This window comes from Notothenia rossii (assembly GCF_949606895.1).
Source record: "Notothenia rossii genome assembly, chromosome: 4".
NCBI lineage: Eukaryota > Metazoa > Chordata > Actinopteri > Perciformes > Nototheniidae > Notothenia > Notothenia rossii.
In genome coordinates this window covers 15,850,950-15,875,647 of record NC_136902.1, presented here as the reverse complement: position 1 = coordinate 15,875,647, position 24,698 = coordinate 15,850,950, and the positions used below count along the sequence as shown (strand labels likewise).

General features: G+C 43.6%; 2 protein-coding genes across 12 annotated transcripts in view; both read left to right on the top strand.

The window, feature by feature from the left end:
- Positions 1 to 14,795, top strand: part of tmcc1a (transmembrane and coiled-coil domain family 1a) — a 38,906-nt gene extending 24,111 nt beyond the window's left edge. For 9 of the 11 annotated variants that reach the window (XM_079675585.1, XM_079675584.1, XM_079675581.1 and 6 more), the window contains 4 exons: positions 7,680 to 7,937; positions 8,864 to 9,555; positions 11,033 to 11,168; positions 12,630 to 14,795. In XM_079675585.1, coding sequence (XP_079531711.1) covers positions 7,680 to 7,937; positions 8,864 to 9,555; positions 11,033 to 11,168; positions 12,630 to 12,944 — 1,401 coding nt within the window. In that variant the 3' untranslated portion in view covers positions 12,945 to 14,795. Of the gene's footprint in view, positions 1 to 1,249; positions 2,343 to 6,389; positions 6,548 to 7,679; positions 7,938 to 8,863; positions 9,556 to 11,032; positions 11,169 to 12,629 lie in introns of those variants that run through there. The other 2 variants (XM_079675586.1, XM_079675577.1) reach the window with 2 other exon arrangements.
- Positions 14,796 to 16,746: 1,951 nt separating this feature from the next.
- plxnd1 (plexin D1) overlaps positions 16,747 to 24,698 on the top strand; it is a 63,551-nt gene continuing 55,599 nt past the window's right edge. Inside the window, exons 1-4 of the mRNA XM_079677184.1 lie at positions 16,747 to 18,110; positions 19,974 to 20,150; positions 23,432 to 23,563; positions 24,154 to 24,254. Of these exons, the coding sequence (XP_079533310.1) occupies positions 16,899 to 18,110; positions 19,974 to 20,150; positions 23,432 to 23,563; positions 24,154 to 24,254 (1,622 nt within the window). The 5' untranslated portion in view covers positions 16,747 to 16,898. The remainder of the gene's footprint in view (positions 18,111 to 19,973; positions 20,151 to 23,431; positions 23,564 to 24,153; positions 24,255 to 24,698) is intronic.

Genomic DNA, 24,698 nt, shown 5'->3' with positions numbered 1-24,698 from the left:
TGCTTACTTTATAGGGACCAGGTGCAGCAGATTAAACTAAGCCTTGTTAAAAGTCTTTACTAAGACGCGATTTACCAATCACTATAAAACAAAAAAGGGTTATAGCACACAAACTTTTTCTTATATAGTGATGTGATATTACTAAATATTGGCTCTTACTAATTACCAGGCCAAACTAAAGTTACTACTACATGCATATATACATAGTCATACATTTTAAAATTGATTGTAGTTATGTTTAATAGCCGTAACCCTATAGCTGTTTTTTGGGCAGCTCGTGATGGTACAGGGACTTCCTGTTTACGTTGTAAATTGCTTTAGATTATTCCGTGCTTAAACATTTTTTTTACAGTCTTAACAAACTAAGATTTTGTCTTAAATTTCGTTGAACCTGATAAGTAAATCAATAGTTGCCATTGTTACTAAGATTTTTAGGAAGGATGAATAGCTGAAGCAACCCAATACTGCTTGCCTAACTTAAGTTATAGTGAGTGAACGAAATCAAAGAAATATATATTTAACAGTATTCCGCTTTGGTATAACAAACTTTCTTTTGCAATGTTCTTCAGTGAAGCTGCCATGTGTCACATTGATTTAACACTGGGGTCAAACCTACACGTCACTCCTATCTGAGCAAGTAAGGTTTGTCCTTACATAAGCAGCCTTTCCCCCCTAAAGCCTACCCTCTCTTTCCCGGTCCTTTAAGTCTTCCCGCTCTCTCATTAAAGCCTGTATTCATGCCCCGTCCCCCGTCCCGTCCTGTTGACCTCTGCACAGGAGTCTTTAGTAGCTCTTGTCCTGCCTTACCCTCTTCACTCCCTGCTTTGATTTTCTCCCTAATTGGTTTGTACACTTTTGGAAGTGATGGCTCACAAAACACAGCATGGACAACAATGTGTCACAGCTCCTAATAATGCTATTTGTTTGAAATATTGTCCTCAGGTCTACTGTTGGTAGTTGACATTTTACCACCTATACATATTTGATACATCTACATTGTAATTTGAAAGTTAATTGTGCCTTTGAACCCTTTTCCTTAAACATAGTAATCCATAGGAATTCTAGTAAAAGGGAACAACATGCTGTTGTCAGAGGATAAGTGACGTTGTGACGAGGCTAGTCATGGGTGCACACATACACACAGGTTTGAATAGCAGCTTTGTAATCATCATATGACCGTGTAATCTGTGTAATCTGGGTTTTTTCTTGGGTGTGAGTTTATTCTATACATTAAACCAAGGATGCACTTTAAAAACTAAATGAATGCAGTTGTATCTGTTATTGGACCGACGAAACATTGTGTCTAACTCTGGTGGAAAGTGTTTCATTACAGCATGATCTCTCAGGAAACTGATTGGCCGCGACAATCAAACTGTGCGATAATTGAAAGGCGGGAGTTGAAGATTTTTCTCCCTTTTTTTCTGCATGAGCTAGCCACAGTTTTGAAGCTGAGCTGGCCTAGAAAGTCCAACAGAAGAAAAGCCCCCCTCCTCCCCTAACAAAGCCTTCTCACAACCCCTCTTTCCTTTGCTCCCTCTCTCTCGCTCCGTCTCCCTCTCAGTGACAGCTCCTGGTGGGCTCTTTTTTTCATGTCTGCTCCCTCACATCCGTCCTCTGGGTCCCTGCCTCTCGTTTCTTCCTCTCCGGACTCTTTGAACGCCAAACTTCACAGTAAACTCTTCCTTCTTTTAACCCTGCCTCCATCCGACCCGGCGAGTTTCCATCCGATTAACCACCTCGGCTCTTTCACCCCAAACCTGCATCAGACGGACCCTTTGCTCCAGAGGATTTCTAATTCCCAAAGATGCACGCTGTCTGAGAGAATCGGGCCTATCGGAGCGAACATATGTGTGCTGCATAGTCCCTCTGCCTGTTGCTGTGTACTGCGGAGCGTGTGCTGGCACTGAAGCGTGATCGTGGGCTTTGAGTAGCTGCTGCTCTGTGAACCAGCAGAGCCACACCGCCTAGACTCTGTGGCTATCAATAGTCATGGTGCATTGCTGGAACGAGCAGTCTATGGATTCTGCATGTTCAATCAAGCCAACAGTAATTCCTCAGAGTAGGAGTCTCTACTTTCTTGTTGTCAAAGTGGGTCTTTGTCCAGTGGGCTTTGAGTCAAGTGGACTTTGTTTGGGAGAAGTGTCCTGAGTGATGTGAGCTCTCCCAGGGCCACGTTGTTCCCCTCTCCCCCTGCTGGAGTCCTCCCCCGAGGGACAGACAAACAGATAGACAGACCCAACTTAACTCCAGTCTATGTTGTGCACATGTGTCTCCCCGCCATGGATGTCATACTCAACCTGGTAACTGCGGACACCTCTCCACTTCCTTCTCCCGCCACCACTGTGAGTCTCCACCTGTAAAAACATGTGTGTGTTTATTGATGGTCATCATTTATGATTTAAAGTTCATCTTATTCACTTTTTCAATGATTTCATTTTACGTCAGGAATCCGGCACATGTTTATACATTGACATGTTGTTTAAATCTGTGTGTTACGGGTTAAGCGCTTTGTAATTTAATAATATACTGTTGCATGAAATGTGTTTTATAGACCTGAGAAAGTACTAAATCTGGCAGCCAAATCTCTTGTTGTGAAAAGGATTTCATCTTAAAATAATAGGGATAGAAAGTCTTTGTTTCGACAGAGGGGCCATAGAAAAGCCTCTGTGTTTTTTTCCTCTTTCTCCCAAGACCTGCACTTTCATCTGAACTTGGTTTCTTTCTTTTGGAAGTGAACATGAAGGGCTTTTCTCACACCCTCTGAATTCCTTGGGAAATGCACTGGCAGACTTTGGCTGTGTGCACACTTCTGTTGTGCATGATTAGTGTTTGGTGTTTTGTTCTGTGCTAATTCATGGGTGCAAGTGTTAAGTAAACTGCCTCTTGTCCAGCCCCATATGGAGTTATGCAATTTTCCATATCTGGTGAATGAGGGTCATTGTTCCCTCATTGGATCTCCTTAAAGGTAACCAAAAGCGGATTTCCACTTAAAACATTGTTGTGTCAACTTCAGCACTGCTAAATATGGCTTGCCTGGGTGGGAACTGAAACCACGAGGAAATGAAAGGGGATGGCTGAAAAAAGGTTTAGTTTTATATATGACCATACTTCTCACGTGAACTGCTGTTACTTAAAGTGGACCTATCATGCTATATTTGAATAATATAGTGTAGGAACATACCTATATAAGGCATATTTATACTTTTCATTTTTCAAAATACCAAACAGATCATGCATTTGAGCTATTCCTCATTTCGCTCAATTTAACACTGTCTTTGCATGGGCTGATTCTGTGAGAACAGCACCATCTACAGGCCTGGCATATGTACTATACCGTCTCCAGCGCTTTCGAACGGCAATGTCCGTGGCTGTCTCCTCCTGATTGATGGAGTTGGCCCAATAGCCGTAGCGCCACTGACGTCACAGAAGTGTTCAAATCTGGATCAGTCTGTATCAGATCCGTTGCAGCCCCTTTTTAAGAGATTTGGGTATGGAGGAAAATAGAGAGGGTTGTGTTTTCTGACACTTGTTGAGTTCCCTGGAATACCGGGGACACATATTCATGTATAAAAGAAGTACAAAGGTGCATTTTGCATGATAGGTCACCTTTAACTAACTAAGTGCAGCCATGGACCCACATGCATGGCCCTGCTCTGCCCACCACAACCATACTGTTAGGCACAAACTAACCTGCTATCTGTTTGATAAAAGAAATCAAGATCACTAAATGATTTCATGTTGTTATGATAATTACTTTTGGATTAACTGCAGGGTTAAAGATCATAACTGCTAATCAGGAGTGTGAAGTTCAGTCCGTCAGAGGGGATTGGCCTCTGTGCCTGCTGAGTGATAAGGCCAGAAAGATATATGGTATAAGTGGAGAGAAGACGGTTTTAAAATCCACAATGACTGTTTAAGGGTGGATTGAGCACAGCAAAGAGCGTACCCCTGAAGCACTGATTTTGATGTCCACCATGGATCCAAGGTCCCATCACTCATGGATATTGTACTCTTTAAATGAGCCATGTTGGAGAACCACTGCTCCAGGCCTACTACTGCTAAAACTCTGATGTGCTGTGACGGATCAGCTATGTACCTTTGTGAATGCTTCAGAGACTGCAGTAATAGAGGAGCTGTAAAGGAGAATTCAGAAGGTACAATTTCTTGCAATCCCTCTTGCATCTTGACACAGGAAACACAAGCTGAACTCAAAGGAATGCAAGACATAACTAACGGCAAGGTATTGTACTTTTGCAATTATATACAATAGCATATAGCTTGACCTTGACCATGGAGAACATAACAGTTGTTTGTAAATGAAAAGAGAAAGAGGCTTAATATACCAACGTGTTTGTATTCAAAACAAACACAGCTCAATTCTGTGATTTATGCCTGCCATGTAGACGCTACATATTGTATATAAATCCATGATATAAGTAATAAGTCTAAAACAACACATATGAGGATTTTACTGAATTATCTAAAATGTTTTGGGCTCTGTCAACCCTGGGAAATTAGCCTGATCCTTCAGCTCTACATCATTAATAACATGCATGATTAGTCACAGAAATACCCGACCATTTGGGGATGATACTAATCGTACAGACAATTTGTTCAGTAACTCTTTATCAGCATTGCTTTGCTATGTGGAGTAGCTGTATGAGTCTAAATCTGTATGCAAATTAGATTATACATTTGCAGTTGCAAGCTGTCAAAATAGATGTTAAAGAGAGTACACCCTCGTAAACCACCTAAATGACCAGTGGTGATTACGTAGCAGATAAAAGTGTGCCAGAAGATCACTAGGCCTTCTTATCACAATATCTAAAACCTCTATCTATTGCAGCATATACTACCGTCCAAAGGGTTCAGGTCGTCCTTTGCCCTTTTTATCTACGCTATATTTTTAGTCCAAGGGCACACATTCATTTGTTCAGGTAATGTAGTCATCTGCAAGACAAGAGCCCTGGGAAATCTGCACATTTATCCTACTGGGTGCTAATGGAGGAAATACTTACACCTTATTCATGCTCGCCCTCATAGCTATTAATACTGTTTTGTTTATAGCCGAGCACAGACCAGGTGCCGCTCTGAAACGTCACCTCTTAGTTTGCCCCTGTGCCAGCCCAGCAGGCTGTTCTAGTTCTCTGATTCATCTGATCCCCTTGGCTGCCCGTCTAGAGGATTTGGATCCTCATTAGACTCACTGTACACAGCATTTGTTAGGTCTATTGACCCCTGGATAAGGGCCTTCTTCTATTTAACGCTGTTACACAGTAATCAACCTGGTGCAAAACCATTTCCTTATAAAGCCAAATTACTTTCATATTGTAAATTCATGCTAAATCTGTGTGGTTTCCCTGCACTCAAAGGAGTGTGTGTGTGTGTGTGTGTGTGTGTGTGTGTGTGTGTGTGTGTGTGTGTGTGTGTGTGTGTGTGTGTGTGTGTGTGTGTGTGTGTGTGTGTGTGTGTGTGTGTGTGTGTGTGTGTGTGTGTGTGTGTGTGTGTGTGTGTGTGTGTGTGTGTGTGTGTGTGTGTGTGTGTGTGTGTGTGTGTGTGTGTGTGTGTGTGTGTGTGTGTGTGTGTGTGTGTGTGTGTGTGTGTGTGTGTGTGTGTGTGTGTGTGTGTGTGTGTGTGTGTGTGTGTGTGTGTTAAAAGGCTGTCAGACTGGTTTTTCTTGCCCTCCAGAGCTCCTCTCTATCGGCGGACAGAGACTGGGAGCTGGTTGTTTCACATCCGGGACTAGACTCCCAGTCTGCCCTGTAGCCTTTTGTTGAACATGGTAATACGTTTGTATTTGCTGTGAAAAAGGGCAAAGATGACATTAATTATGAATGGTATTAACTGTTTTGAATTCATAAGTTGTACAATAGAAACCACTTGGAGGTATATTTATGCATGTTTGTGGACTCACAGTTTTAAGTTGTAGGTGGTCGAGGTAGAGCTAGTTTGAACTACGTAAAAAGTAAATCTACATAAGTAATGTGTAATAAATCACACATTTTCCACTTATGAATAAAAGTGTCCAGAAGCACACAATGGAAATAATTAAGCATAACTTCCTATAAATCTGTACTTATGCACATTAGCACATCACTTGTAATGTACTAATTTAATTATAATAGTGAAAGCTGTTGAGGTATAGTAAACATGTTTATGAAGTTACGTAATATTATCTGTGATTGTTTTTAGTCTCTCGGTTAATCTATTACAGTAAATAAGAAAGTCCCTAACTGAGGATCTATTTCTGCTGTGTCGGGATGAGTGGCGGCTGCCTACCGCGCAGTTTAGAGGGTGATGTCATCCCTCAGCTGTGAGTGGAGGCGGGGGAGGAGGGGGCGGGGCTTCCCTCTCTGCACAGTGCACTGAGTTTCAGGTGCGCTTCAGCTTTCACAACACGCCCGGCGAGCAGTAACGAAAGCAGCTCGGCGAAACTTTCGAGGAACCGGCTCGGATTAACTTTATCTGGATTTATGAAAGTAAATAACTCGCCTTCAGATTTGGGAAAATGCACTGGGAACAATTTCTCCGATTGACGAATGGAAAGGTGAGCCGCGTCTTGAGATCGCTTCTTCTCTAACTGAAGATAAGCTCATTAGTAGGCTACTTTAACTCATTTGCCAGAGAGAACATTTGATATGGAGTTTTAGTTTCCTCCCGGATGCACTGTGGTTTGTGTTGTTGACTGTGTTGCCTGTCATCAATTAGTCATGCTTTTCGGTATGCAGGTGAGCCTCCGGTGCTGTTTTTACCTGTTATGGAGCGCTAATAAATGGTAAGCCATATACAGAGGCTGGGTTATATGTGAGGGCTGGATGCCTTGTTGAATAACTGTCACCGTACCTCCCTGGTCTGACTCTCAGTCCTGTCTGGTTTTTGTTTTTCTGGCAGCCTTCTGAATCCTCAAGGTGTGCACTGTCAGGTTCAGCTGATTATTTTTGTGTGCTTGCTTAGTGATGGAAAGAATATTTTGATCACACCCCTCCCTGAAGCATCATTAGCTCCAATAGTATCACAGTGTGTTCTTCCCGTGAGGAAATGAATGTGCTACCAGGTTCTACCTCCTCTAAGGTAAAATTGATCTTGTTTTATGAAAAACAGGAAAAACACCATTTAGATTAGTAGTTATTTTTTCTCAGAAATGCTTACTGTCCTATTGATATAATCAGGTCAGTGTCTGAGGAAGATAGACAGAAACTTAATCTGTAAAACTGTTGTAAAAAAAAATAAAAAATCTAATATCCTGTCAGTCTAGTCCTATATGGTTGCACCCAAAACAAAGACAAATAGAGATTAGGCCGATACTCTTTTCATGTTGTTCTTGCCTGTGTATCCATTGACTTGCAAATGCCTGTGGATTCACACCGAGTTTTTTTAAAGACGTACTGGAAATGATAAAAACGAAATTTCTTTCACTATCATTTCTTTGTTAACATGTAAAAATAAAACTGACTGCGAGTTGCCTTTTTCAGGCGTCTCCATTTGCCCTCTTTCCCGGTGACTGGCCACAAGAAATGCAGAAGCCTCGTTTTCTGTGTGTGTCAGCTAAATGACTAAGAAAGAAAAATATGCAACTCACACTTTTTTCTTCCTTGTCTCCCCTTCTTGAATCCCTCCTTTCCCCCCCTGACCCTTTACCTACTCCAATCTCCCTCTCTTTTTTCTGTCTCCTCTCTCAGATCGATCGGCTGGAAGTGAGCGGACTGGGTCAAACACCCCTGTCTTATTCATTAGGGGCAGACGGTTCGATCCCAGGGTGTGAGGATTGCACCCCAGACCCTCAGCGCACAAAGCAGGCCATTGCCCATCTGCAGCAGAAAATCCTCAAGCTCACAGAGCAGATTAAGATTGAGCAGACAGCCAGAGATGACAATGTTGCAGAGTACCTCAAACTGGCCAACAATGCTGACAAACAGCAAAGCACACGTATCAAGCAGGTAAAAAGAGGAGCTGTTGCTTTCTATTAAACTATAAAAATGTATATTTCATGAATAACATGTTTTTATAATTGTATCATATGACAATCAGTGCTTTCCCTCAAAACCTGTTTGTTCACTATCTATGTCCTTGGCACCAGAGAGGGAATCAGTGGTGAGCCGTGACTTTTATACCTAGACCCTCTGACCCCGTCCCCCCGACCCCCACTTCCCTAAAAAAAAAGAGAAGAGTTATTACATCATACTTCAACGGAATATCAAAACAACGGCCCGGGGAAAAAGCATCAATGACAGCGACCCTCTACCCCACAAAACAACACCATTTTATATAAACACCTATCATGACGGGGCACCCACAGCCAAGTAACAATTACAAATGAATTAATTGAGGGAATCCATGCGCAGCTTACTTCCGGGTTTTAGGACGTGTCACTGGACCACTCTGTAGTATAGTAGTATAACACACATGCATCAACTTCACAGCGGGCGGAGCTTGTCATAAACTCCGCGAAAATAAAGCCCACCCATTTAGAGGGAAGATATGATTGGTCAATTGTACTGTCAGTTGACATTACTCTCTCTCGTTGAGTTACTGTAGCGGACCCTCTGTGAATTTACAGCAGGACCACCAAGCTCTCCTCTCTTCACAGTAACTCGCAGAGACGGCTAAAGGAGCATCAGAAACTGAACTGGCAGATTCAAAGGATTTATTTCTTTGGAAATGTTATTTTAAATACAATTTAATCAAGTTATTTTTGATAAAACGAATGAAAAATATAACTAAACCAAATATTTAAAAAAAATGTTTTGAATATTTTAGGCCCTCAGAGAGCCACTGGAGAGAATGTACTATATAAAAGCTTAGTGGGTTATTGGTTGAAAATGTTTTCCCATCTAACTAATCAAACCTTTCCTATGTCTGTCAGGTTTTTGAGAAAAAGAACCAGAAGTCTGCGCAGACCATCCAGCAGCTGCAAAGGAAACTGGAGCACTACCACCGGAAGCTACGGGAAGTCGAGCACAACGGTATCCCCCGCCAGCCCAAGGATGTTCTGCGGGACATGCAGCAAGGCCTGAAAGACGTCGGGGCCAAAGTCACAGGCTTCAGTGAAGGCGTGGTGGACAGTGTGAAGGGGGGCCTCTCCAGCATCTCCCACGCCACCCACTCTGCAGCCGGGGCCGTTGTCTCCAAACCCCGGGAGATCGCGTCACTGATTCGCCACAAATTTGGCAGCACTGAAAACATCCCCTCATTTAAAGACTCTTTAGACGACCCCTCAGTAGAAGAAGCTGTGACAGGCGCTGGCGGACGTTCACTAGGCAACGCTGCGCATCAGCTGGAGCCGATTCCTAAGTATGGCAGTGAGGACGACTGCTCTAGTGCTACTTCGGGCTCAGCAGGGGCCAACAGCACCACAGGGGCCCCCGGAGGTCCCCCGAGTTCCAAGGGCAACACACTAGAGAGGAGCCAGAGCTCCGGCCTGGACATGCTGCTGCAGGAGATGCAGGAGCTGAGGGAGGGCCAGACCAGGCTAGAGGAGAACCTGGATGGTCTGAAGAGCCACTATCAGAGGGACTACTCGGTTGTTATGCAAGCGCTGCAGGAGGAACGCTTCAGGTACAGATATAGAGATAACATATTAGAGTGTGTGTATTATGCAATCCTCAAGCACTTCCTGTTTTGCGCAGGAAGTACCCTTAACTTGTGTGTAATCTAGAATGGTTTCCTTTTTTTTTGGAAACATGCACCTGAATACAATACTGATCATTGATTTCTGTTGACACATCATCAGGGGCAACACTCGCCATGCACATGATCTGGAGAGATCTGTTATCGAAGCTATCACACTGTAGATACAAATAAAACCTTGACCCAAACCTTCTTTACATAAACATATAAACGGCATGTACTCGGCCATAAAGAATAGGTCAAATTCGTTATACAGATTTATAGTGGCAGTCTTTTTGCTTTCTATAGCATTTAGAATGAACTAAATATTAAAAGTGACTAGCTTAATGTTTGTTTAGTTGCTTTATAATAGCCATTGAACACTTCAAAGTGACAGACCCACCTGCTAGTGTCCCCTAGTGTCCTCTAAGTTAAAAGATCTTTGGTTATTTCAGCCTCTGTCCCAGCGGCGCATATCTTTCTTAGACTTAGACTCAGACGTCTCTCTGCAGCCTTTGTTTTGTTTTGTCTTTGGGCAGTTGGCCGTAAAAAAAAAACACACTCACATTCCTCCAGAGTGTCCTGGCAAGAGGGCGCAGAGATAAGGAGGGCAAGACAATGGGAAGGAGGGGAGATATAGTGAGCAGCTTACATAGTAAAAGAAACATGAGCATTTTTCTCCCTAAAATGTCCATCTGAACCCAGAGCAGTCTGTGCTTGTCCTTTAAGACCAAAATAACAGAGAACAGAACAGAATGACCTCTGGGAATTATGGGGCAAATCATTTATAACCCTCATGTTGCTTTACCACTCTTCAGGAAAGGAATCCATCCCTAAAAAGGGACTTTCCTAACTTGGGCGGCCAACTGATGATTATTTTTTTATTTTTCATGAATGTAGCTCTGAAACTTTTTATAGATCAACATATAATCTAATAAACATTATCGTAATAAAGGTTCCAGTTTTTCCAATGTGAATACTTGTGGGTTTCTGAGAGTCTTTTTTAATAATAATTGAATTTCTTTGAGACACCAGTTTGGAGAACATGCTTACCCCTTTCTCTATTCTCTATATTATAACATCTGATAAAAGGAATCAAACATACACAGAGGCAGTTAAATGCCTTTTCTTGTGCTATGCTGTCTATCCACTTGTATGTGCCTCCAAGATAAACCAGTAGACCCTTCGTCCTGCTAAGGGCCTCCTATTGGCCTACTCTCGTACAGCTGACTCTCTGATTGGCCAGTTGTATCAGCAGATGAGTAAGCATGGCCTAATCTTGTCGGAGGGAGTCATCAGTTCATTTGGGTGCCATGTGGTCAGAGGCCTTCAGGCTGTGTTTCTACTAATTCCTGCATGTCTGTGTTTGTCCAAGCTAATTATGCCTCAGACCCTCACGTGTGTGCGTGTGTGTGTGTGTGTTCAGGTGTGAACGTCTGGAGGAGCAGCTGAACGACCTCACAGAACTTCACCAGAATGAGATCCTCAACCTCAAACAGGAGCTGGCCAGCATGGAGGAGAAGATCGCATACCAGTCTTACGAGAGAGCCAGAGACATACAGGTCCGTCTGTTAGCTAACGAGCACAAACACATAAGCAAACAAATGAACGGCTGCAAAAGCAGTTTAGTCGGAATAACATGTTTTGGGGGATGATAACACATTTTAGTGTCATGCTGTGCACTTTACTTCTGAAGATATCAAGTAATCTTCTGATGTTTTACTAAAGCAATGAGCCCCATCAACCAAGTTTGTTGAAATCTTTATTTTTTTTCTCCATTTGTGGTAGTTTTTAATTTCAAAATACCCTTGAATTCTATTTTCAGAGTTATGCTTTTATTGTCAAGGGGCAATTAAAGATGTTGATGTTGAAGTGCCTGTCAGCAAGAGCAACAACAATCTACAGAAAAAGAGTGACAAAAACAATATTCCACATTGATTAAATGTTTGACTTTTAATGCTTTAAATAATGTGGACATGTTTTATTTCTACACCAAGAGCTTGTACAAATTGAAGTTCTCATAAGACGCTGAACTCTTTACCTAAATTCTTTAAATAGTTAATTCATTTGGCCTGCTTAGAATCAATGTCGTGTTTAAGGTGGCCACACACCCTCCAAACAGCTTAAGGCATTATCTCATTTTGTTGACACAGTAAACAGGAAGATGAGACCGAAAATCCTGTCTGTGTGTTTATTCAAAACACAAGGATATCCTTGTCATTGAATCACATTTCTGCCGTCCTTCATTGTTGTCTGATACAGCGAGGGTTTTTGGTTTATTCAATATGTGTATGTCTGCATGACGTGTGTTTACAGTTCAAGTTGCCCCTTGGCTGCATGTCTTTGTCCCACGAACAGGGGGCAGTAGAGCTCTTTGCACAATCTACACTCAGTGGTGGAAACAATTGAATTGAACAGCTCAGTCATACATTCTACCTTTAACGGTTTCTTATTGAGGTTTGCTGTGGTGTTGCACTGGATTGCATTACACTGAGAGTCATTTTGATGTTTTGCCAACAACCACATTTACAAACATGAAAAGGCGAGAATATGAATAGCTCATTTATTTTTCAAAGCGTCATTCACCACATGGGCTTACACACATTTACAAAACATAACAAATAGGAGCTAACATAATTAGAGCGAAACACCCAAATATAATAAACGTATAAGCATGTCAAACAAAGTCTCAAAATGTCACAGAGTACGAACAGAATTCCTCTCCTTAGACAACACATCTGAGACGTAAACTGTGCCTTCATCCCATTAAACGCAAAGCACCATGCTGTTGGAAGGCAACACAAACGTTGCAAACCCCTTTATGAACCAGGTTTTGACCTCTGCATTAATCACACAGAGAAAACAAATCAGCACAGTCTGAATGTAAGATTTAGGAACACATTCCAACATGAAGCAGCCCATCAGTCGGTAAAGTGATCGTTTGGTGTTTGCCATGTTGTGGGTTAAGTTCTTTTAAGTGGTGTGTTGATTGATTTTCTGTTATCCCTGCGTGTCCTCTGCAGGAGGCGTTGGAAGCGTGTCAGACCAGGATCTCTAAGATGGAGCTCCAGCAGCAGCAGCAGCAGGTCGTCCAGTTGGAGGGGCTGGAAAATGCCACAGCCCGGACCCTCTTGGGAAAACTTATCAATGTGCTGCTGGCCCTTATGGCTGTCCTTCTGGTCTTTGTCTCAACTGTGGCCAACTGCGTGGTCCCCCTGATGAAGACGCGCTCGCGCTCGCTCTCCACCCTCCTCCTCATCCTCCTGCTGGCCTTTCTGTGGAGGAACTGGGAGGCTCTCTCTGGGTACACGCACCGTGCTCTGCAGCACCCCGGATGACCGGGGCGGGGGGGGGCCAGCACATGTTGCTTTGTTGACACCAGGTGATGTAACTTTAGCTGCGATCAAGCAGGAAGTATGAAGAACGTGACTGCCGCTAGATTGGCTGCTTGGCCGAGCACTGAACATTCGGCCGGGCCCATTCGGACACGGGAGTCGTGAAGAAGAGGAAGAAACGGAGTGAAGCCGAGAACACTCATGATTGTCCCTTAGGAAGGAAGAGACTGTTTACATTTTTGAAAATGAACTATTATGCTGCTGTCCCTCAGAATTCAGCATCGTACTGTTTTATCTTTGGAGTTTAATCAATTATAATGTTATTATTTCTAATAATATTATTCTCAACGTTATTTTATTCAGTACCATGTAGCATTACGCTCCTCTCACTACATGACGGGGAGCCTAGTCAGGAAACTGGGTTGGCGATTTGCTCCAAAGGCCTGGTCCAACTGTAGAGATGTGAAAATGTGGTTGATTGCCTTTAGGAAGAGAACTCTTACATCGCTGTGATTGGTAGATTTCAACCATGGCTATAAACCTTCCTGGGAGTTTCTCCTTTTCTTGCTGTGATGAAATGTGTTCGTACAGAACATTTTGAAGGACTGACCTTAACCCTTGAGTGTCATGATGACTTGAGACTTTTTGAGCTTCCTTACATTTCTAATGGCAAACATCACATTCTTTTACTTACTTCATTTTAAAAGTAAAACAAGAAAGACGGTGTGACATAAGGAAGATATAGACATAATGGGCCAACTTGCAATGGTATGCCGACAACATCTGGTTATTGTTAGGCATCTGCAACAATGCTGAATGTTTTTATTATAAAAAGACATAGGAAACAGACTTGTGTTTTTAAAAGCAGAGACAAAACCATTTACCAAGTAAAATCAATTTGCCAGGATAATTGTACCCCGGCCATGTTTGATGTGATCGGGTCAGGAAAGAGAGACAACTTGTGCTTCTCCAGCTCCACCTCAGTTGGAACAGGAATGCTGCTTTATATCTACAGTGCAAGTCGTCTCCACTGCCGTCACTAATATACTACTTTTCATCTAACTTTCTCCCTGCGTCTTATTTCTCTGGCCGTCCTTTTACACATTCTAATGGTGTCATCACCCAGTGCCAAACCTTAGTCTCACCCAAACTGAGAAGAAAGACGGGGGAGGTTGCTCAGGAGGTCTTGCTTTTTCTTCAGATATGTCATGAATGTCTTGTCTGGATGTCAAGGATGTCTCTTTTGGCAGGGAACATCTTTTCGAAAATTCCCAATCTGGACATGAATTTGACTTCAGATCTGAATTAATCTGTTTCTGCACCTTGCCTCCTTGAGTACAGTTACTTGACATGGCGTGCAGTCTTTCTTATTCTCTTTCTGTCTCATCGAGTCAAGGACACAATAAGATGACCTTGCACATTAAATAGTTAATTGTGCATTTCATGCTGAGATGTTGATTTCCTAACAGATAGAGATCATTTGAATTGTACAGCTGCACTTTAGCACACGGTTAGATAACATGTAAGTCATGCTGAGGCCAGAGAAACCTTTGACAGACTTCAAAGGTTGTCACTCTTAAGACAGAAGGCCTTGGGGGGATCAGAAGAGTCGTATCCGGACAGGATCACTGTCATCTCTGTCTCGAGATAAAACCCACAGAGAGGACACAGATCAGCTCGATTCTTCAGGTTGGACATGCAATTAAAATATTAGATGTATTGATCTTTTAAAAATGTTGACCTCAACTTGACCTTGCAGTGACACCAATGATGTAGGGCTGTGTGCTAAACCACTCCAGTGCCTTCTGATGTGCTTTTCTAAGTGTGGAATAAATAAAGTGCATTCCTGACTAACTCATGAGCCATCACTGTTTAATTTGTCATTTGTTTGCTGTTATTGTTAGGGGTGCATGGGCTGACCACACACATTTTGTACTCTGAATCCCTTTTTTAAATGTCACTGTTGTAGGTTTCTCATGTGACCACCAGATGGAGAGCTTCTGCCTTGTATGCCCTTAAGAATCTCGCTTTGGAGAGGCTGTGTTAAGTTTGCGTGAATGGTTTTTAATAGAGGGAGGTAGGGGTCTGAACTAAAGGAGGTCTTGCACCTTATCAGGAAGGAAACAGGTTGGGTGGAAGCCCCTTAAACCACAGTCCTACTGCCACCAGGGACAATATTTTCATTATAGACACAGGAGAGACCATGCCCCCCCCCCCCCCCCCCCCCCCCCCCCCCCCCCCCCCCCCCCCCCCCCCCCCCCCCCCCCCACACACTTTATTATACTATTCTCTCTCACACATACACACTCACACATACACATACACATTAATTCCGTTGAATGTCGTGTTTGATTGAGCAGCTCCAAACCGCAGCACTCAGTCACACCTCGCCGCTGATATCTGATGCTGTCAGCTTTGACCCGCACCGAGCCTTATCCCCACAGGAACTCATTCACGTCCTGCCTGCTAGGTCTCGCGCACACACGCATGCTCACAGTGTTGAGAATATTGGTGGCTCAGTTATTGTGCTGTGCAGTTGGGGGGGTCATTATGTTGCACTTTATCAGAGCGCTTTCCTCTTTACACTGCCAGATTTGATGCGCATGGCTGTGCGCCAAGGTAAACACGGGGCGCACTTATCTGCCCTCCTGAAAGCTGCAAGTGGTGACGGAGAGGAGAGAGTGAGTCTGTCCCCAGAGGAGTCCACAGTAAATAGGCACACGCGATTACGCACGATTTAGCATCAACTTTAATTATTGCATGTATTCAGAGATAACACTTCTCGGGCTCGCCTGGAAACTGATGTATGCAGTGTCTGACACATTCGTGGTGGTCTGCCTACTAGGGATCATTCATTTCTATTCAGAAATGTGAGCATATGCTCACCCTATCCAGAGACAAAAAATGCTAACCATATTCGTGCATTTTTGAGTAGGGGCGCATGTGTTGTGCTTGAATATTTATGAGTAAAGCTCGCAAGAAAGCTGTGTTGGATAGATGTGATGTCAAAAACCGGAAAGGTGCGCTGATGTGCCCATCTGGTAGCACTTTCACGGTGCTTACTGTGCCGTATGTGCCCAAAACGGAACCCCTCCGGATCTGCAGAACTAATCTGAGAGCCGAGGGACTGGAGAGCACAGGAGGTGGGACTGTGACCCGCCATTAACCCCAAGATGAGCGGAACCAAGCAGAGAAGGAGATTCATCAAGTGGCCCATTTTGAGAGAAACAGGCTCATTACAACTTCATATGACAGGGTCTCAAATAAGTTCGTAAAGAATGTTCAAATAGACCTGCAGCCTCTGTGATATTGTTTTGAATCAGAACAATTTGGTTTGCAATGTATCTGAACTTTATGGCATTCATGTAAAATTATCTTTTTTTAACTTTAAAAAAAAAATGTTTTAGTCATATCTAATAATTATGCTGTTGTCGATCACAACAAAATAGCCTGACAGAGTGCTTTGATAGGGGAATGTGTACCACTCTCTAGGCTTAATCAGTTGAAGACTTAGTCCACATTTTCCCTAAATGTGTACTTTAATAATGATTTATTTATTCATAAAATATTTTTTTCAGCGGAACTGAAACATCACTCCAAACAAGTTTAAACACATTTGTGTAGACAATATCCAGAAATTGGCCACTAACAAATAAACATTAACCATTGGTTTGGAATGGACTATTGTTTAAAGATGATAACAAATCTCAGCAAGGCAGGCTATTGTGGCTCTGTGCGCCTCGGGTGAGGCTGCTGAGCTGCTCAGTGGGAAGAGAGGGACAGGGGAGGCAGCCTGAAAAGGAAGCACGACTCGCTTATCGCGTCATTCTGGGTATAGGCGTTGAGCAGGAAACAGCCTTTCCTCTCGGATTGTCGCAGTAGAAACAAACACACATTTTTGTCTTTGCTCAATGCACCCCACGGCACAGAACTCGCGGAAGCCGGTCAGAAGGAAAAATGCCTCCTTCGATAGAGATAGCTGTTCTGCTCCTCGGCGTCCTGGCTTTGGAGACGCACCGGAGTGCCAGCGCGCTGCACATCCAACAGGCGTTCGCGTCTCCAAATCAGACCAATAACTTCGCAGTGGACCCGGTGTCCAGAAAGGTGTACCTGGCCACCGTAAACACAGTCTACCAGCTGAACGGGACCTTGAGCATCGAGGTGGAGCAGAGGACCGGGCCGGTGGAGGACAACCTGTTGTGCCATGCGCCACAGCTGCCCCAGGCTCCGTGCGAGCATCCCAAATCCCTCACTGACAACCACAACAAGCTCCTGAAGCTGGATCGGGATCAAGGGGTCGTGCTGGTGTGTGGGTCCGTCTATCAAGGCTTTTGTGAGCTCAGAAATATCGAGAATATTTCGGAGATAGCTGTGGAGTTCCCACATCAGGGCGAGAAGACTGTTTTCCCTAGCATGCTGAACATTGCTGCCAATCACCCAAACGCATCCACGGTGGGTCTGATCTTTAAGAGCCACGGGGGAAACACCCGGCTTCTCGTCGGGGCCACTTACACTGGGGCTGGTACCCAGTTTTTCCCAAAGAACCACAGCAAGGAGGACCTGCGCTTTGAGAACACACCGGAGATCGCCATCCGCTCCCTGAATATTAAGGATCTATCCCGGCTTTTCACCTATGACATTAACCCTTCAGAGGATAATGTATTCAAGATCAAGCAAGATGTTAAAACTAAAAACAAGCTGAACTTCGTACACGCTTTCATGCAGAAGACTTATTCCTACATTGCCTTTAATAATGACGCGAAAATGGGCAACAAGGAGAGCCTGCCCAACAGCATCCTCGCCAGGATATGTCTGGACACCGAGAACCCCCGAAAACCCAGCGGGTCGGAGAGCAGGAAGCTCACTGAATCCTACATCCAGATGCCGCTACAGTGTGGATTTAACGGGAACATTTACAACCGGCTGCTCTCCGTTTACCCCGCGGAGATCCCCACAGAAGACGGGAAGAGTTCCGAGCCCTACCTGTTTGGAGTGTTTTCCAAGGCGGACAGAAAGTCTGCTCTGTGCGCTTTCAAGTTCGGAGACATCGATGAGGAGATCCGACAAGGCCGCAGGAACTGCTCCAACTCTCCCAGCAGCGATGTCCAGGTGCTGGACAGCGTTATCCAGGGCTCCGGGGCAGCCTGCATCCAGAAGGGAAACCTGGTGGTAAGTGCTTCATTTTATTTTGTCAAATATTACAGTCCAAATTGGGGTCATTACGGTACATTTGATTTACATGTGGGCATTGTAGGCTAATATTAAAATGTTATCAAGTGTCATTGGCCTAAAAGTCTAAGTTATCAGACAAAATAGCAATTAATCGACTTCTCTAATTGATTCCACTTACCCAAGTGCCAGTCTCTTGATGGGGCAGAATGAGAGAAGGAATAAGGAAACAACAGAGGCAGTGCTATCCTCACCAAGGCATTTTTAAACTTTTTTATTTTGTGATTTCATTTATTTTTGTATTTCACTTTGATTGTGCATTGATTGTTTTGTAGCTATTTTTGAATCAGATACATGAATATTGAACAGAACATGGAGATGCTGAATATAAGATATTTAGGGTTAAATACCTACCACTTCAGACCAGAGCTCTTGTATTGCACATAAACACACTTGACCTCCATCATTGCCTGTCTGATTCTGATTTATGAAGGTCCTTACATTTGTTCCAAGCCTACAAAACAGATAAGATAAACTCCCTCATGACTCCTTATTCTCTGACAGTTTCCATTTCTGGTTACAGCGGTTATCCTCTTTAGCCCTGAGGCACAAGATTTGGAGAGAGGATCCCCCATGTCATGATGCCCTGGCCTAGCAAAGCTGGGGGTTATGGGAAGGGTGAGATTCCTCCCACATCCAGCAGCTCCCTATCTTATCAAATATTAGGAGAGGAATGGGTCAATAGGCCACTTTGTTAGACCTCAGACCTTTCTTTTTGTATCATTGAATGTGTGCTAATAACCATAACTGAACCACATGTTAAGCACAGTTTAAGTGAATAAATAGCAGCTTTGTCGCAAACACAGGGTCAGATATTATCTTGCTTCTAGCTACATTTTTTCCATACCGAACTAAATATCTGCTCTTAAAGAAAATTAAGTGGTGCATGCTATACTTGCCCTCTGTGTATTCCCTCAATATTGATTGTTTCTGATAATAAAGGCAGAGAAAGCTTTGCCAGTTTTATAGGAATGCAGTGAAATTCCAGCTTTTTATTGAGGTTGTTTTGAGTGACAGCGCTGAGGTCAAAGGAGGCTGTCCCCCAACCACTCTACTGTCAGGTCAGAAAGTTGCCCTCCTCGCTGGCACTGTCTTGTCGTCTGTGGCCCCGGGGCCACTCCTCCCGTGACCAGTTTTCTGAATACTATCTCAAATGGCTCAGAGGCCTTCTTCAGATGGACAACTGCTCAGTTCAAAGTGGCCAACAGTGGATTCTTCTACATTTCGCTGTAATGTAGACTTAGCTCTCAGAATAAAGCTATACTCTCTTAAGTTTTACTTCTGTGTTGCCACGGCTGCTGAAATGTGATCTTTTTGTAGTCGACAGACTGAAGGCCAGCACAGAGGAAAAGCCAGACACAATTTATGATAAGAGAGACAAGGCTGCGAGCAGAAGGGCCTGTGGGAAACAACTCTCCAAATATCTACACTGCTTAATTCTTCATCTTTTTTTTCTTTTTTGACTTTGCGTGCTCTGAAATATTCAGAGAATTCCCAATAGATCCTGGTGCTCATCCAAGCATGGCACTAATGTTTTATCATTGCTCGCGGAGGATTTGACAAAAGCAGAGTCTTATGATTGTTGAAGACCCTTATAAACCCCTTTCAAGTATTCACTGAGATGTCTAAAAAGTGATTTATAAGAATGAGCGGCATGGTTGTGATACTATCAGCCCTTGTTTTCCACATTGCTTTCATCATGCAGCGCTCTTTCTGTGCTCTGTTCGTGCTTTGTAATCTGTATGGTGTGCTTCCATCTGAGAGCTAACGAGCATTGATCTCACTCTCATTTTGTCTGTGTAGTTGCAGCCCGATCAGTTGGACTGCGGGGCGGCCCACCTCCAGCACCCCCTGGCCCTGCGGAGATCCCTGAGGGCCATTCCTCTGGTTGAATACACGGGCCTAACTTCAGTCTCTGTGGACAATGTGCACAACCACACTGTGGTTTTCATGGGAACCAGTAACGGACGACTTCGTAAGGTGAGACACATAAGAAGGTCTACCCACACACACAACCACACACCCACACACACACACACACACACACACACACACACACACACACACACACACACACACACACACACACACACACACACACACACACACACACACACACACACACACACACACACACACGAAAGAATGAAACTTTTCTAAACTACCTTCAGGTTAAATCACAGTTGCAGCAGATGGTCACCACTGAATGGAGTTAATATTTTTTATGTGCTTGTGCCCTTAAGCTTGGAAAAACTTTAACAGGAACAGTTACTTAGTGCCGCTCTGATGTGGCTGCTTAGTCTTTCAATTACCCAAAATGTAGGTGTGTGATGAAACACGGTGAGGAATGTCTGCTTTCATCACGTAGGTTTTTTCTCAGCACTGTCACCACCCCCCCTGGGCTACAATCATGCGTGACCCATGACGGCCCATTAAGCAGTTCTAATCATGAGCTCTAATGTTCCTTAGACCTGGCTATTGCCCGAGAGCTCATCAACCAGAGCGCCGTTTAAGCAGAGCGGTTGGCGAAGTATGACTCAGCCCTGCAGTGTGTTGGTCTGCAACATCTGCAGAGGGTCCGGCTCGTGAAAGAGTTTTCTCGTCCAATTAACAGCATTCCTTAATTCGGTCTCAACCACATTCCTAGTCACCCCTGACTGAGCTGAGCTGAGAAGCTGCCTGCAAGCGCCACAAGCTGCTACTCAGCTGTCTGCAGGAAACAACATAAACCGACTCTGAGAGCTTTCCGACCCTATTGTTTTGCATTAGGCTTGTACCTTTTTACAACATGAAAACCATTGTGGTGAAGGGCAGTTTCGTGTTTGGCCTGCTCAAAGAGTTTCTTATTTCCTCTCCAGATGAAAGCCCTGTTTTTCGCCCCAGATGTAATTCGTTTTTTGGAAGGTTTGATCCAGATGCAAAACTTTGATTGGGATGGTGTGAGCAACTGTGTATATGAGTGTGTTTGTGTCTGTCTGTTGGCTTGATTGCAGGTTTGAATGTTTTTTAGGTGTTTGACTTTGTCTGAAGGCCAGTGTGAGTGGTTTAGTGATTTCATGCGTTTACTCAGATGAATACTAACCCTGTGATTATATGCTATATGTGTGTTCTCTCGGAGTGTGTGTTATATAGGGAGCGAAGTATTTCTGTGACCTTGGGCAACAACACACTCTGTCTTTTACAGCTTTATGTGTCTTTTATTGTTTATGTATGCATCTATGTGTGCGGCAGCGTCTGTCTGTGCCTCAGTGTGCGTGTGTGCCCTGAGGATAAAGCTGTTACAGAGGTTAATGGTGCTGTTAGTGTGTGTAATGTGATTCTGACTGTGAGTTTGGCTCCGTCTAAACACAGGGGAACAGTGGTTGAGATTAAGTTAGGCCTCTTTTACTGTCTTTGAGAGGTCCCTCAGTAAAGTAATTTGTAATTACATGCATTTTTTAATGAAGTCTCTCCCTTCCTATTACCGCTGACTTCCATTTTCTGCCCCTCGCAGTGACCGTCTTTATCTCACTCACTCTCAATTTACTCCCCCAGTCAGTCCACTGCTCCGCTCCACAGTTCATCGCTTCATTGTCTCCCCCTGGTACTCTGTCTGAAATATACAAATCCCTTTGATTCATTTTGCAAACAAACAGACTTTATCTTCCTCTCTACTGCCCTGCCTCCATCTCTTTATTCTCTCTCCTTTACACAGAGGTACATATCCATATTCACACACACACACACACACACACACACACACACACACACACACACACACACACACACACACACACACACACACACACACACACACACACACACACACACACACACACACACACACACACACACACACACACACACACACACACACACACACACACACACACACACACACACACACACAGAATGAGCGCACAGCAGCTGAGCACTTCTTGGTTGAATAGGGTCTTTCATCTGCCGGCACATAGACAAAGAATGGAGTCAGAGAGACCTGCCAGTACAGCAGGTGTTTTGTTGGTTGACCTCGTGGCGCACTGTGCCTCAGCTCTCCTCTCTGCTCCTTTTCTGCTCCCTGTCCAGGTGTGTGGGCTGCTGTTTACTCGCTCTTCACTGTGTCACTCAGCGCATGTGCTTGTAGTCGCTGGGGCATGGGGGCGAGGACATAGCACTGCTGCTTACTATCTCCAAGACAGAGTGTGTGTGTGTGCGGATGGCTGTTATAAAAAAGAAAGTGATATTTATAGATAATTCCTCACATCATCAGAGGTTAAGCCAATGGTTTACTACACTTCTGTGGTTCAACATTAACCAGCACAGTCTCAGTGGGTGGTGATGTTGTTGTTGTGTGTGTGTGTGTGTGTGTGTGTGTGTGTGTGTGTGTGTGTGTATGCGTGCGTGCGTGCGTGTGTGTGTGTGTGTGTTTGTGTGTTGAAGTGTTTGAGAGAGGGTGTTTGTGTGTTTAACGGATGGAGAAGTGACACAGCCCGTGCTTGTCACCAGATGCTGGTCAGTTTGCCAGTTCATCAGAACGGCAGGATGTCTTCATTGAAGAGACACACAGCAATTTGCAGAAATAAGACCTTTCACTGTCTGTGTGACAGGAAGTCTCACTCAGCGCAGTTTGTTTTTATACACAGCTCAGTGTGTGTGTGATTGTGTGTGCGTACATGAGAACATGTCACCCATTTTATTATCTTGAGCTACAGGAAGGCCAGCGTGTAGATACATCACTGCTCCGGGAATCGAGATTAGGCAAAAAGGCCTTCCTGGAATCTAGTTACGAATATTTTTTAATAAAAGAGAACAACATTGGTGATTAAGAAAATACAATTAATCAAATCTGGCAGCTATCAAGCTTTAAGCGTTGTATCTCAGTGAGATTCAAAAGAGCTAGTTTCCATATTGGAATGAAGATATAAAATCATGTGTATTTCTTCCATAAACCGCTTGGTGTTAGTTAGCTGCTGTCTCACAATAAGTGGCGTGATCATGATGTGGATTGCTGGCATCAACTCACCGTCAAAAGCAGGTGGAGGGCCTGAATAAATAAGCTGTTGAGCAAAACACCTGGCCCTGAATTTGAACTGAACTGCTTGATCAAAAGAAAACGACTGTGGTTATATTGAGGTATTCTCAATTATTAAACGAGTTCTTTTGTATGCAGATGAACCAAAAATGTTGCTCATTTACCTTTGCCAGGGAGTTAGCCTTGAGAAAAATAGTAATTTCAACATTTCTGGATCTGTTCCAACCTGTGTCCTTTGTCTTTTTCACAGCTGACCCTCTTGGCGAATATGACCTTGAGAAATCAATGGACGCTGAAGTTGCCAGCAAGTGAAGCAGTCCACCACATCATGACCTTCGACCCCAACGACAGGAACTTCCTTTATCTCATGACTTCTCACCATGTAAGAATGCTAGCGATGCTCGGTCTCAAGACCTCCTTACCTCTCTGTCACAGATTTATTCAGGTCGGCTTGAAGAAGAGTCACGATGACAACAATCAGACCTCATTTCACATCCAGTCAGTCATCCTCACCACAGTTAAGCTGAACACACATATTTGTGGTGAAGATAGCCACGTGTGCAGACCTTCAGTACATTTATTTGCTGCATTTTTTGAAACCATAAGAGAGGTGCTTATGACAGGATGTGGCTGCATCTTCAGGATCTCTGTAGTTTGCAAATGCACCTGATAGTAAGTTTCACCGGTTTTTCCCACAGCCTGAGGGAAACTTTTTTAAATAGTTGTTTTGTCTATACCAAAAAGTGCATACCCCGAAGATATTAAATGTAAAAAGAATAAAGAAAATCAACAAATTATCACATTTAAGATGCAAACAGTTTGCATGCTAAATGATTAGTTAATTTTCAATATTATTTTCGAGCAAATACAGATCAAATCTTCCTCACTAGCTCTCTGTTCAAAAGAGTCCCTGAAAAGTCAGCTGTTTTCCCTGAGTGTTTAACATGTGTGTGTTTGTGCTGTGGTGTGCAGATGCTCAGGGTGAGAGTGGCCGACTGTGACCAGTGGACGAGCTGCGGTGAGTGTTTGGGAGCCGGCGACGCCCACTGTGGCTGGTGCACTCTGGAGAATCGGTGAGAAACACACGTAGCTTGTTTTTGTTTCTCTGTCTGTTTCTTAAATGTCCCCATAAGACCCTCAGCCTCTTTTCTGCTGCCAGTAAAATATATAATTCAATCAGATTATCATATCCTTGTGTGTCATGCACATGCCACATCCTTATTTTGAAGTAATCTGTTTAGGAATTGTGGAAATGTCCTCTGTCTGTTTCGTCTGTATTTAAAAAGTAACTCAGCTGCAGATGTTTATATGAGTGGTTGACTTTACGCTCTTTTTGAAGCAATGAAATATCAGATTGACGGCATAATAAAACAATTTCACCTTGTTGTTTTCATACTCTTAGCTTTTGAATCGATAAAACCACTGAAGCCTGCTGGCTGGTTTTCATCATCATTCCTATTCTCAATTTCAAAATGCTGCCTGTCTAAATGAGCATTGGCAGTATAGAGAGGGTGTTT